Raw genomic sequence first — 14,999 nt, forward strand, 5'->3', positions numbered from 1 at the left:
CCCACGCCACTCATGCCAGTGCACTCTAAACCACTGCACTCTACGCCAGTGTACTCTAAACAACTGCACTGTACCCTGCACCACTGGGCTCTACGCCACTGCTCCTATGCCGCTCTACTCCACTGCTCATATGCCGCTCTACTCCACTCCTCACCACTATGCCACTAACTTTTATCCAGGAACAGCAGCCACTCTGGTGTATACCATGGCTAACAAACATTGGAAAAGCGAATAAGTCTTGCATAGACTAGACCTACCGGTTTTGCCAATGTTTGTTAGTTCTATGAGGTACCCAGGCCCCTGAAAGTACTGTGAATGTATAAGTCCTTATTTCAAACATGCATTTGACGCCTTGTCAGGGAAAGTAAGCGCTATATCAATACAATTACATCATATATAGGCTGCTACAAAATGCGCAAATACATTTAGGTTAAATAAAAAAAGTGCTTCTCAAATACAGATTTGAATAATATAGAACTTATACCTAGTACTAACATTTTTTATAGCACTCCATTAAAACCACACACTCCACAGCTCACCGTGGAGCACCATTGCAGTACCTCTCTAAAAGAAAATACATTTGCCATTAGAAAGTTTCAAGTGACTCCTTTGGTTAAAGTGGATGCGGGTTTTCAATCCCCTTTACTTTTGCAGATTTACCAGTTGCCCACATTTGCATTTCTTTAGGGAAGGAGACACCCTGGCAAGAAGGTCTGTTTCTTATCTGTCTGCCCCTCCCTCAGATCACAGGAGACTCCCTGCCTTTCACTGCAGCTGGGGAAACTAATCTGCCTGTAGTTTCGCCCTGCCGTCCTTTGTCCTTTTGGAGAAAGGCTAAAATTACGGACAAATGCCGTCCATTAAGCCTTTCATCATGGACAACGGACGGCAGGGCGAAATTACGGGCAGTCCGTGAAATTTACGGACGGGTGGTCACCCTAATCGATTCCTTAAAATGTCAGGGGTTGCGGAAGTGATATCATGCACCAGTTGACCCTGATATATCAGTGTGCTGCTGAAGAGCTGTGGAAAACACAAATAATGTAACAATCACAACTAGAGATGTTTACTTTTTTCCTGATGCTGGCCAATGCAGTCCTTTGGCCACTGCTCAGAGGAAGTGCCAAGAGTAGCATCTCCTTCTGACAGGCTATACCATTTGACATCCAAGACAGTTGTATTATACCAAAAGGAATGATCAGATACATTTTGGGTACTCATCTCACAATATATCTTGATTGAGGTGACCTCTGCAAGCCTCAGGAGAGTGGTGGGTTCCACTAAATTAGCAAAGTGTACTCTAGTCAAACTACCCATAGGAATGGAATTGGTGGTCAGAGTTTCTAATCTCCCAAGAATTGTTACAGACATCGCCTCCCTCCAAAAGATTATTGCTGGATAAGTTACAGACTATCTAAAATGCCACCTTCATAGATAAAGGGGCGTGAACTATCCCAAAACTACAACCATGTACTGGGTTGTGGAGACCTCAGCATGTCATTGCCAAGTGGTGATGGTCTTTATGACAAAGGGGCATGGGCCAAGGTCAGGCCTTGGTCGCGGAGATGTGTGACGAGTGAGGGAGACACTGTCCAAATTACATTACCAGGGAGGCGGGTTTCTGCTAAGGCAGGGCCTTTAGGCAGGAACATGGTGTAGTCTCCTGTCACTTTTGCTGAGACATTATTTGATAGAAACTACAATTGATACCAATTTGGAGTAAATCAAGAACTTCATCATTCATCCTAGAAGTAAGGGGCCTACCAATTCCAGTCAATAATATTGGGGGAAAGTTTGAGTATTGTTTACAGATAGGTTGGTCAGCTCCTGCTGGCCTGGCTTGGGTGGTGGGGGCAGTGACTCCATGGATCCAACACTGGCTGACTCACTAAATAAAAAGTTTGCCTCTGGGTTTCAGCTATGGTGAGAGTGGCTCCAGGTTGAAGGTTCCATGATGGCAGCTCATACCATGGTGTGACACAGGCCCTGATGGCACCTCTGTTTTTGCTAAAGTAAATGAAAACGGTGCACCCATCATGTAAAGGACAAATCTAGAAACACGGGCATGGTTCATTCAGCAGACGTTGATAGTAAAGAGGCAGGAGGAAAAAGTGTTGTAAGGGATACCATATGATGGTCCCACTCATGGCTTCTCGTCCAGTGTCAGGACTGCATTTTGTTTTCTGACAGGCATGGGAACCAATAGGTGGGCCAGTTTGTGGCAGAAGTCCCTTTACCAGTTATCTTTAAGTGAGGCATTTGCCTTGTTTCACCCATGGCTCTAAGGGAATAGGGGCCAGATTTATATAAACTTTGCACTAATGCGGTGTCACAAAAAGTGACACACACCGTTGCAAAGGCTTGAATTGGGATTTCCTTTCCAGCATAAATCAAGTTTAGCACTGGAAAGTAGCCCTACAGTAACACAAAGTAGTGTTTTTCACAACTTTGTACCAAGGGGGTGTTCCTTGTGTGGTACATGGGTGTTACTATGCAGCCACCTGTAATTTTTCGACACAAATTCCTATCTACTAAAAATGGTAGACAGGACTTAGCGGCAAACGTACACCTCCTCGAGGCAGGTTTAATTTATGAGAAAGGTTTTCTTTTCTCAAAACATTTTCAAGTTTGCATGTGTGCTGTACTTAACAGCACAGATACAAAGTTATAAAGCTTTTAATCTGTGTCTAAGCATAGTATTTTGTACAGGAAGGGTACTCGGTGCAACCCCTATGCTAGGCATCACGCACACAAGTTTGTGAAGCAAGGTAGCGTAATGTGCTCCAGCTCAAGGGGAGAGAGCAAAAGCTCCATATTTAAGCAGATATTGTGTAGTCCTGCTTTCTCTCACGCAATGCAGAGCAGCAACTTTGACCGCTTGGCTGCCTTGCCTAAGTTCTTAGTAAATTTTCCAGTGTGTGTGTGTATAATAAAACGTGTGCTATTATGTAATATCCTGTAACTCAGTGGTTCCCAACCTGTGGGCCGGGGACCCCTGGGGGTCCGCGAAGCCTCCTCAGGGGGTCCGTGACTGCTTAGAAAATGTAATAATATTAGGTTCCAACTGTCAGTAATGAATCAGTGGGGGTCCCCGGTTTCCAATAATGAGTCAGTGGGGGTCCCCGGGCTCCAGTATTGATAAAATGGTGGGCCACAGAAGTCAGAAGGTTGGGAACCACTGCTGTAACTGGTTACATTTACTTTTGGTACTTTTAAACACAGGTTGACAAATTGTAATTGTTCTCATTTTAACACCCATTTGTTTTCTTTCATTTTTTAGGATCAGTGTTTTCCACAAACTTTCGCGTGAATTTGAACATGGGTGGAATAAAGGGTTACATTGAGATCAACTCCCTCCAAAAGACAGCAGTTCAGAACCTGACTAGCACATGTGAAGGCGTCATCAGCGTCTCGTTGCACGAATTTCCGGTTATGTACGGCCACTATTCAGAGCCATGTGGTCAGGCGAATATAGGCGACCAGCTCTACACCTTCACATTCAACAAATCAGAATACCCAAGCGGAGCTTTCAACGTTAGTGGGCTATTTGGCGCTATCACCGACATGGACGATTTGTCACTCGTGGTAAAAATGTGCAACAGCCAAGCCTGTGGAAACCTACAGAAACAAGGGGTCACAGTCCGCACCTGGCAAGCAAAATTCTACAATTCAGTCCTCGGGGAAGCATATTTTCGACAGCAGGGCGGTAACACATCCTTGACAGTTCTGACAGATTTGGTGACAGCGCGTGCGGAAGAAAGCTCCGCGCTCAACGTGTCCATGTATTTGGCAACAACGTGCAACCTGTATGAGAGTACAGCGAACTTCTCTGTTGGCGTGCTTAAAGTAGGTATCCTTCCTACAGCAATAAAGTCAGGACTGAGAGTGCCCAACATAACAGTCCAGCAGTATGCGTCACTTCGTTTCAAAGACCGGTGGGTTTGTGCAGAATTGCACCTACTTGAGCCTAAAAGTGTGAATGCGATAATTGACATGAACGGGGTCAAGGGACTTTTTAAATTCACCCAGGTTTCTCCCTTTGACCCAACACAGATTTCAGTTGATCTAAGGAACGCTAGTGGACTCGAAAAGTATTACCATGTCCACAAGTTCCCTGTTCCCCAGAGAAGAGACCCTTCAGAAAACCTGTGTGACCAGAACAGCACTGGAGACCACTGGAACCCCTTCAATGCCAACGTCAGTGCTGCATCTTACCCCAAGGGTCCCGGGGCAACACACGACCTGTACGAAATTGGGGATCTGAGTGGAAAGCATGGCCCTTTGGAGGGGATGAATAGGTCTTCATCTGCATTTCAGGACTGGAACCTGCCTCTTTTTGGAAGAAACAGCATTGTTGGTCGCTCCATTGTCATACATAAAGTGGATAACGCCAGGCTGGCCTGTGGTAGCATTGGATATGGTGGCGAGGTGATCACGGGAATTGCAGTATTCAGGACTATGGTGGTTGGCAGGGTTATTTTCAGGCAACTCAAAAGCAACCCATACTCTGACTTGTCAATCTACATCGATCTTTCATACAGCAATGCATCGGCTCTTTTAACTTATAATCACAACTGGTATGTCCACGAGTTCCCAATCAGTACAGAAACAGACGCTGACATGAAGGCGTGCAGCAGCACCGAAGGACATTTTAATCCTACAAGAATTGAAGTCAATGTAAATTACAGTCTACATTGTCAGCCGCAAAGCCCTTTCTTGTGTGAAGTGGGGGATTTTGCAGGGAAACATAAACCTCTCAACCTCACCAGCTATGCACGGTCAGTCCATGCAAAGGCCTTCTTCACAGACACCACATCAGCTCTCTCTGGATTTGCTTCATTCCTTGGGAAGTCCTTAGTGATCTATGGAGCAGGCCAGGCGTTGACTAGAAATGCCTGTGCAAACATTACTTTGCTGCGACCATCAGTTGGAAAGACTGGACAATGGTTTGGTTCCAAGCAAGTTGAAGGCGAATTCAATGTCTCGCAACCCGTAGAGCTGGATCCTACTGCAATATCCACCTCTTTCACAAAGCTGAGAAGCATTTGTGGTGGTTATCACGTTCATTTGCTGCCAATCACGCAGAATACCCCAGAGGCATGTGCAGACATTCTCATCAAAGGGCATTTTAATCCATTTCTTATTAACATGACCTTGTCTCCTTCTCCTGGCACGGGCACAGTGGATAAATATGAAGTCGGGGACATAAGTGGGAAGTATGGCACCTTAGCAGGCAAGGACGCACATTTTGAACAGTACCTCGACTCCAATCTACCCCTCTCAGGACCGTACAGTATACTTAGACGTTCACTTGTGATTCATTACATCAATGGATCAAGGTAAGTAGTACATCATTTGTATAAAAACTAAATGTTGCTCTCGATACCCTCATGTCTCACCCAAGTGTGCTGCACCACACAGCTCAGGGTACTGATCACCACATGGTGATACGGCTTGTGGAGATAATAGGAAAGTCTAACTTCTGTTGCCTGAACAGCACATGACAATATGTTGAGTGATGTGCGCAATGTTCCTTCACTTAGAACCAGTGCTTTAAATTGTCCGGTACTGTCCGGTACTGAGTACCAGCACTTTTTTATTTTGAGAGGGAGAGTACATGTACTTCTCAAGAAAAACATAATACTTTTAATTGGAGAGTGCCAGCACTTCTCAGAAACAAGCAGGTACTCTGGTACAGAGTACCTGCACTTCTATTTTTCCAGTTCAAGCACTGCTTAGAACCTTGCCTGATATATATATGTTGAACTAGTTTTTAACAGTCAAGGAATGCTTGCCCTCCATCCAAAAAGACCACAGATAAGATATTGGATGCCAAGTTTCCTTTGTTGGGGAGACAGTACAGCAATGCCTGTGTGTTGTAGTCCATAGGAGACTACAAGCCCACTCAGAATCTGTAGAACTGGTTTTAGGTCATGCAGCAGATGCATATTCATATGTGGGACACGCTCATTCCAAGCGTCTTCACCTATGGCTTACGACTAGCGGGAGGGAGTTTACATTTTGGATCCTTCTATTCCGACCTCTGCTTCTACTGAGGCTTTTGAATTATCACTATATCAGCTTCTCCTTGTGTAATCCAAATGGACCTAGGAGCAAAAGATTGTCGTTATGGGCAGGACGAGACAGGAGTTCTGGGTCAACTCAGTGGGAAACTAGCCCTCCCTCACACTAGGTAGGGAAACAACAAATTTGGAATACCAAGAATTCCAAGGTACAATCTCTCTAGAATATCTGTCTTCCTGCTGCAAGCTGGCACCTACAGAGGACAGAATGGGATAGCTTGGTGTCTGGACACACCCACACAGTCGGTGCCCTTACAGTGGTGATCCAACATGCCTACCTGTTTACTGTTCACCTTCTGGAATCTGATGTGCGTGTTAGCAATGGACCTGGGCGACTCTATCTTAGTCCTAGTAAAGGGAGACCAGGCGGTCTCAAAGACACATCTGCAAGTGGCTTAGGATAGTCAATGGGGTCATTTAAATGTAGTACAAGTGCTGAAAATTGGTGCATAAACTATTTGCACCCATTTTAGCACCTGTGCCCATTAGGAAAGGCGGAACAAGTGCCCCAGTGTTTGTGAGGACTCTTAGCACCAGGCTGTATCTGGTGATAAGTGGCTATGGAAAACAGTGTACCTCGGGTTACAACACACGAAAAACGAGCACAAGGCTCATTTGCATAATTCATTCCACACTATTTAGCACATAGGTATTAATCAGGTGCTTAAGCACAATGTTATATGCAGACAGGTGTGTTTGGCCCGATGTCTAAATGACAGTGTGTCCTGCTGCTGCCACAGAAGGTCATTCCCAGGCAGAATCCTGCAAGGGAGAGCAATAAACAGTGATACAACACTGGAATTTCTAGAAGCGTCTGTGATTTTCAAATGGCCTTTCATGACAGACTTCTATCACAAAATATTTTTATCTCGGCATACTCCGTTCACATTCATCCATATATTTGCCAACACACGTTTACCTGCCGTGGTACCAGAATATTATGGCTTACATATTATCTGACATAAATATTGTCTCCTTATTATTGTTTACAAAAATATTGCCACGTTGGAGGTAATAATAGTAGACCTACACCCAATAGGACAATATTTTTGCTAATGATATTTAGGCCACGATATTTACATCAGAAAATATTTGTGTTTTTGGCAATCTGACATATAGCAGACTTACCCTAGATCTATTGTCTGCCAAGTCCTGTCTGTGCTGTCCATACAGCCACCTCCCTGGTTCCTACAGTAATCGCACTCCCGGTCAGTGCTATGGCTCATTGCAACATAGAGTAACCAACAGGAGCATACATATAAGGCACTTGTCAATCTAAATATGGAATCCACACAAGGGATCTGTTCACTGAACTCACCAGAATGCTCATTGTGTTGAGTTTTATATCGATAGGATATTGGAATAAACAGAAAAAAAAACATTGTTGAAATTAATTACTTTTTCGAGAAAGAAATGGTGATTCATCTCCAACGTCCTAAAGACACAAGCTTACAATTTAGAGTTGAGTGGTAATAGAAAATTCTCCAATCTCTAAAGGAAGCTGTAAATTTGGAGACAAATTTATCGGCAGAAGGTCCTCCTGATTGAGCAGCAGAAATTGGCCCTTATACTGTTTTGGAGGCACCTGGCCTGAAAGAGTTCAGGATTCTGCTCAGGATGAAACTTACGATGTCTCTGTTGTATGAGTACATTGTGGTGTTCTATATGTTCTGGGCAAGGGTTTCATAAAACTCCTGGCTCTCTTAGATATCCCATCAGCATTCATCACTCTTGGAATGCTTGGTGTTTGAGGCCTGCACTGGGGGCAATAATGGACATGAGTGTCCTGATAGGTTAAGGAATGTTATTTTTGCTGCTTAGGACTATTTTATTTAGTTGGTGCCCTGACAGGGTTTGCACCCCCATTAATTAAGCCCATCTAACAACAGGAAACCCAAGTTAACCATTTCTGGGACTCCCTCGCTAAGGAAATCTAAAACTATCACAATAAATCCCTTCCACTCGCCTGATACTTTTTAATCTAAGGGCTTTTTGGTTAAATATAATTCATCAAATCTTCCAAACCACTAGAAAATGAGTGAGCTAGCAGAGAAGGCAGTTGCCAGATACCGCCACATGTATTCACCATCAGTTGTAATAACAAGGTAGTATTTGTAGTACCTATGTTGTGCTTTGAGTCTTTCAAATGTAATGAAATGAAAACCATCCTGCATCCTCTGTCTGATTTGTACCTGTGTCTGTCTGGTCCTACAAGAATTTTCCATACTCTTCGTTCATTATGTGTGTGTGAGTCCCCGTACCCTGTTTCTGATCTCAAAGGTTTTGAATGATAATTAAAGAATATCAAAGCATATTAAACTAAAGGTATGGAAACTCGTGCCCAAAACTAAGGCTGACAAATTCTGTAACTTTGCATCCGTACACTTCACAAAGTTGTGTGAGTCACTTTACAAACATTGTACAGTCTCATAAAGCTTCTAAAGATTTTGTTTAAAAAGGGTCAACAAATAAATCTGCAAAACTGTTTTGTTCTAGAAAAAGACAGGTGATACCCATAGTGCTAACTTAATTGTCTTAAAAATAAGCTTAACATCCTTACAAGATTGCTTACATTTGTTGCTGAAAATAAATTGTGCAACGTAATGCCTTGTCTGCGACATTTCCTACTTTTTTTTAAACAAGCAACACATTGCCAGAGCCTTAGTTAATAACTAATTAAGCTATTCAAGGCGTTGCTACTTAATCAAATACGAAAATTCAGAAACTCCACTCAGTTTTGCCAGTGGAATAAATAGTTTGCTCGGTCTTTTCATTATAGGTTTAATATTGTGAGGTAAACGCAGCTTTCTGGCAAATTTAGCTTTCTGAAGCCATCGAATCGGCTGCTACTTATGCATTATGCCACATACTGCAGCAAATTCTCTGGCTTATTGTTGGGACAGACAATTTTCTGCATGGCAAAGGCATGTAGCCCTGCCTTTCGTGCCCAACTGTACTGTTGTCTGGACCCCCTAATGCTGACTGTTTTGCCATATGTGAGCACAGATCATGCATGTGCGCCGTGACATAGGCCTGTCTCACGGATTGCAGTCTTGTTGGACCAGGATGGGCACCCAAAATGCTACCCTCATAATGGTGGCAAGATACTGCCTTCACCAGGAGTTAAGTCCTTCGTATAGCTCCATCATTTATTGCATCTGCTAAACAACAATACCGTTGGGTTCATTGGCTACGTAATGTGGTAAATGATGAAAACTAAAATTTTGCTCTGAAAATTGGGCATAACATATGAAGACTGTGTTTTCTGCACCAAAATCCCCATGGCTCGATATTTACCAGCCTTTTTCATGCTGTATGTTATGGCACCTTTGACCTGCTGAAAAGTACTGGGGGAAATATCAGACCTTTGGTAAAATCCAACAAACACAGAATTCCGATACCTGTGTAACAGTTGTTTGCATGGATGTCAGAATTTTATGAACCATTTATTAAACCGTCACAGAATCATATTATTTCAGTGGTGCTGCACAAAGCACATTAGGCCAGATTACACATTAACCACAGACCACCAAAGTGTGAGAAATGCCACTGTATAGGGACACGTCTGCAGGTAAAATCTCATGTACATGCAGTGCATGAAATAGACCCAGACCTCCCCCAATCCCTTAAACTCCCACCCCAATATACCAAATTCTATGTCAGGACCGGAGGCTCAGATTATGCTTCTCTTTCTTTACTTCTCAAATAATAGCAGCCAATCAAAACACAAACTACATTTCCCATAAAGCAATGCAACAAATGTCCACCAATCAAAGGTCTTCCACTCCTATTAGAGACTATCAACACCTCAGGACTTCCTCTTTCTTTGCTGCTCCTCACTGAGATAAGTGCTCCGTTCTTTTATGCATTTCACTGCGCGTGTGCTTTGTTTGCTGGCATACTTATCTCCTTGTTTCAGGTGTGCCGTACGGAGCGGGGCTCCCATTCGGGGACTCTCCGCTCGCGCTTAGGGTTGCGCCGTGGTTTTTCTTCCTTCAGGGCTTCCCGGCAGGGGTCCGTTTTTCCGGTCAGCGGGTGCGGGCCGAGCGGCCTCCCGTTTCGGGAGTTCCCGCTCCCGCATTCGAATTTATTTTTTTTCCTCTCCCTGCACATACTGATCAGCGCTTTGCGCTGGATCGGTGCCTTTCCCTTGTGTGGCCCGACCTAGAGAGCGCGACGGTGCATGTAGCCCAATCCTACTAGTTCTACTGGTTGGGCTACATTCATTCCGTCGTCAATTTCTCCTCCTCTGGCCGTTGACAGAGCGTCAGGTTTGCGCGTTTTGCATTCCTGGCGCGTCTGTCATCGGCGGCCTCACGCCTAGCTCGGGCTGCAATAATAGAGTTTGCCCTGCATTCCTAGCGGCGTGCACGCTATTTTGAAAGTTCTTTGTGGCTCTCATTTATGCCCCTAGCTACCTTTAGAAGGGGCTGCAATAATTATTCTACAGCTGTGCCGAGGAGCCTCATTTCTGTTTTTTTCTTGCACAGAGGGGTTAGGCTCCCCCCTTATTCGGCTGATATCAGCGTTTCTAGTTGAACTTGTGTGGTTAACCTGCCATTTTGGTGTAACCATGACCGAGTGGCTGCCCTTTGAGGAGGAGGAGATTGAGTTTGGTTTTGAGGACACCCTCGGTCCCCAGTTGGGTGCAGGTTTGTCGGAGATGATTAATGCCTCCGTGCAACAATCCGTAAGCAGGGCGTTGGCGGTGTCTGTACCGCAGGGCATTAACCAGGCTGTCTTTTCAGCACTCAAGCCCCTCACTCATCAATTCGACTCATTTGTCAAAAAGCAAGGGTTGGCCCCCTTGCCAGAGGAGAAAGTGAGGGAAGACCCTGAGGCAGCGACTACTCCCGAGGTCTCTTCTTGGCCGCATGATGGGGCCCTGTCAGCGTTGGCCAAAGCTTCCGTGGACCATGTTTATTGTTCCTTGCCGTCTACCTCTAAGGGCCCTCTTCTTGAGGTGGCAGATTCATCCGATTCGGACTCATCCTCCTCTAAGTCCTCCCATTCCAGTGACACTTCACGCAAGCGCAAGAGAGCTCGTAAATCCAGTTCTTCTCAAGGCAAGGAAAGGTCTCACTCGCCCTCTAACCCCTTCCAGTTTAATCCAGAGGATATTATTCATCCTCGTTCTGCAGATTGGGCCCCAGCGCAGGCTGTAGCTGATTATCTCCACGACAAATTGAGGAAAGGTTTCGACAAAGAGGTCCGTAACAGGTTGCGGGCTGAGTGCCCCAGACCGGAGATCCCAGATAAGGTGGCAGAGACACCGGATATAGACCCCAGCATGTTGACCTTCCTCAAGAAGTTCGCCAAGGACCCCAAAAAAGGGATCGACAGGGCCTGGCACTCATGCCAGGACAAACTTTTGGACCTCGCGGGTCCTTTGGCAAAAATTTTTGAAATGGCTCTTCGAGCTAAAGAGTCTGGCGAGCCTGTCGACTCCCATACACTGGCAGAATGGACTCAGAGGGCAATCTGCTTGTTGGGGAATGCGAACTGTGCCATTTCTTCTGAGCGCCGGAAGTCCCTCCTCATGAGGATTGATCCAACATTAACGGAGTTGGCAGCGGCGGATGCAGGGCCTCTAGCTAATGGCCGTCTTTTTGGCGATAAGTTCGTCAAAGATGTTTCCAAATACGTAACTACTTTTACAACCCTGGATAAGGCACAAGCGAACCTAAAAAAGGTTTTTCATGCTGGTGTTTTTGGCCGGGCCGGGCGAGGTAGGGGCCGCTCGTCAGGCCGTCCCTCCTTTCAAGGCTCTCAACGTGGCTCCTTCCGGGGCCAGGAGTATTCCAGAGGAGGTGCTTTCTTCCCCTCACGCTCCCGATTATCCCGGCGTCGCGGTCAACGAGGCAGTGCCAGATCCACCGCCCAATCAACCTTCTCTACAGGTGAGAGTGCTAGACGATTCTTTTATCCAGTTGGGGGGTCGTGTTCAATTTTTCCTTCACAATTGGTCTTGTGTTACTCAAGATGCATGGGTGTTACAAACCGTTCAAGGTTTCCGTCTGGAGTTTTATCAGACTCCAAGACAGGAGGAGGTCCCTCCCCTTCACAATTTTTCCCGACAAGACGCCAACATCATAGATTCCGAGGTTCAGCTGCTGCTCCGGAAAAGAGCCATTGCTCTGTGCGATCCCCATCCGTCGGGATTCTGCAGCAATATCTTCCTAGTTCAGAAAAGGGGAGGAGGCCACCGTTTAGTCATAAATCTTCGAGATTTCAATGCCTTCGTAGTGTACAGGCATTTCAAGATGGAGGGTCTACATCTTTTACCAGACCTCCTTCAGCCGGGAGACTGGCTGATACGACTAGACCTCAAAGATGCCTATCTGACGATCCCCATCTGGCATCCCCACAGACATTTCCTCCAGTTCAGGTGGAGGGGTACTTGGATGGAGTACTTGGTCCTGCCCTTTGGGCTTTCGTCGGCGCTTTGGTGTTTTACCAAACTGCTCAAGACAGTAGTGGCATTTTTGAGGGAGAAAGGGATTCGTTTGATCGTCTATCTAGACGACATCCTGATCATGGCTCAATCCCAAGATCTGTTGAGGCAACACGGTCTCACGACTGTCACCCTTCTTCAGGATCTCGGATTTGTCATAAACGACAAGAAATCGGTCCTGGTCCCCTCCAAGACTGTAGAATTCTTAGGTTTTCGGATAGATTCCGACAGATCGCTCCTGGTTCTTCCCAAGTCCAAACTTCGAGCCATCAAGAAAGAGCTTCAGGTGGCTCTGTCCAAGACGTCATTGTGCCTGCGAAAGATCGCACGGATTGTGGGTCTCCTGGCATCCTCAGTCCAGGCGATCTTTCCAGGTCCCCTCCATTACAGAGCGTTACAAAGACTCAAGATACGTCATCTCCAAAGGGGTTTGTCATATTCGGACTTAGTCCCTTTGACGGGGGAAGTCCGTGCGGAACTCAGCTGGTGGCTGTCCCAGGTCGACGCGTGGACCGGCAGAGCCATCTTCAGCTCCCAACCCGAGACAGTGATAGAGTCAGATGCCAGCCTTTGGGGCTGGGGTGTGTAGGAGGCTGGACTGGCTTGTAGTGAGTACCAAGGGGTACTTGCACCTTGCACCAGGCCCAGTTATCCCTTATTAGTGTATAGGGTGTCTAGCAGCTTAGGCTGATAGATAATGGTAGCTTAGCAGAGCAGCTTAGGCTGAACTAGGAGACGTGTGAAGCTACTACAGTACCACTTAGTGTCATATGCACAATATCATAAGAAAACACAATACACAGTTATACTAAAAATAAAGGTACTTTATTTTTATGACAATATGCCAAAGTATCTTAGAGTGTACCCTCAGTGAGAGGATAGGAAATATACACAAGATATATATACACAATAGCAAAAATATGCAGTATAGTCTTAGAAAACAGTGCAAACAATGTATAGTTACAATAGGATGCAACGGGGAAACATAGGGATAGGGGCAACACAAACCATATACTCCAAAAGTGGAATGCGAACCACGAATGGACCCCAAACCTATGTGACCTTGTAGAGGGTCGCTGGGACTATTAGAAAATAGTGAGAGTTAGAAAAATAACCCTCCCCAAGACCCTGAAAAGTGAGTGCAAAGTGCACCAAAGTTCCCCTAAGGACAAAATAGTCGTGTTAGAGGGAAAATGCAAGGAAAACACAAATCAGCAATGCAACAACGATGGATTCCTGACTGAGGGTACCTGTGGAACAAGGGGACCAAGTCCAAAAGTCAAAAGCAGCTCGGAGATGGGCAGATGCCCAAGAAATGCCAGCGGTTGGTGCAAAGAAGCCCTTACTAGGCTGAAGAACTGTGAATACTGCAGAAACGACATAGGCTAGAGACTTCCCCTTTGGAGGATGGATCCCCCACGCCTTGGAGAGTCGTGCAGAAGTGTTTTCCCGCCGGATGGACGCCAACAAGCCTTGCTACCTGCAAATCGTGAGTTTGGCGTTTTTGGACGCTGCTGGGGCCCAGGAGGGACCAGAAGGTCGCAAATTGGACCTGCAGAGAGAGGGGACGTCGAGCAAGACAAAGAGCCCTCACTGAAGCAGGTAGCACCCAGAGAAGTGCCAGAAACAGGCACTACGAGGATGCGTGAAACGGTGCTCGCCGAAGTTGCACAAAGGAGTCCCACGTCGCCGGAGACCAACTTAGAAAGTCGTGCAATGCAGGTTAGAGTGCCGTGGACCCAGGCTTGGCTGTGCACAAAGGATTTCCGCCGGAAGTGCACAGGGGCCGGAGTAGCTTGCAAAGTCGCGGTTCCCAGCAATGCAGCCCAGCGAGGTGAGGCAAGGACTTACCTCCACCAAACTTGGGCTGAAGAGTCACTGGACTGTGGGGGTCACTTGGACGGTGTCGCTGGATTCGAGGGACCTCGCTCGTCGTGCTGAGAGGAGACCCAAGGGACCGGTAATGCAGCTTTTTGGTGCCTGCGGTTGCAGGGGGAAGATTCCGTCGACCCACGGGAGATTTCTTCGGAGCTTCTGGTGCAGAGAGGAGGCAGACTACCCCCACAGCATGCACAAGCAGGAAAACAGTCGAGAAGGCGGCAGGATCAGCGTTACAGAGTTGCAGTAGTCGTCTTTGCTACTATGTTGCAGGTTTGCAGGCTTCCAGCGCGGTCAGCGGTCGATTCCTTATCAGAAGGTGAAGAGGGAGATGCAGAGGAACTCGGCTGAGCTCATGCATTCGTTATCTAAAGTTTCCCCAGAGACAGAGACCCTAAATAGCCAGAAAAGAGGGTTTGGCTACCTAGGAGAGAGGAAAGGCTACTAACACCTGAAGGAGCCTATCACAAGGAGTCTCTGACGTCACCTGGTGGCACTGGCCACTCAGAGCAGTCCAGTGTGCCAGCAGCACCTCTGTTTCCAAGATGGCAGAGGTCTGGAGCACACTGGAGGAGCTCTGGACA

The 14,999-nt window shown here is 46.3% G+C and overlaps 1 protein-coding gene across 1 annotated transcript in view; it reads left to right on the forward strand.

Annotated features, from left to right (window-relative positions):
- LOC138304334 (uncharacterized) overlaps positions 1-14,999 on the forward strand; it is a 510,987-nt gene that overhangs the window by 114,862 nt on the left and 381,126 nt on the right. Inside the window, exon 2 of the mRNA XM_069244299.1 lies at positions 3,281-5,339. Coding sequence (XP_069100400.1) covers positions 3,281-5,339 — 2,059 coding nt within the window. The remainder of the gene's footprint in view (positions 1-3,280; positions 5,340-14,999) is intronic.

This window comes from Pleurodeles waltl, chromosome 7 (genome assembly GCF_031143425.1).
Source record: "Pleurodeles waltl isolate 20211129_DDA chromosome 7, aPleWal1.hap1.20221129, whole genome shotgun sequence".
Classification (NCBI taxonomy): Eukaryota; Metazoa; Chordata; class Amphibia; order Caudata; family Salamandridae; genus Pleurodeles; species Pleurodeles waltl.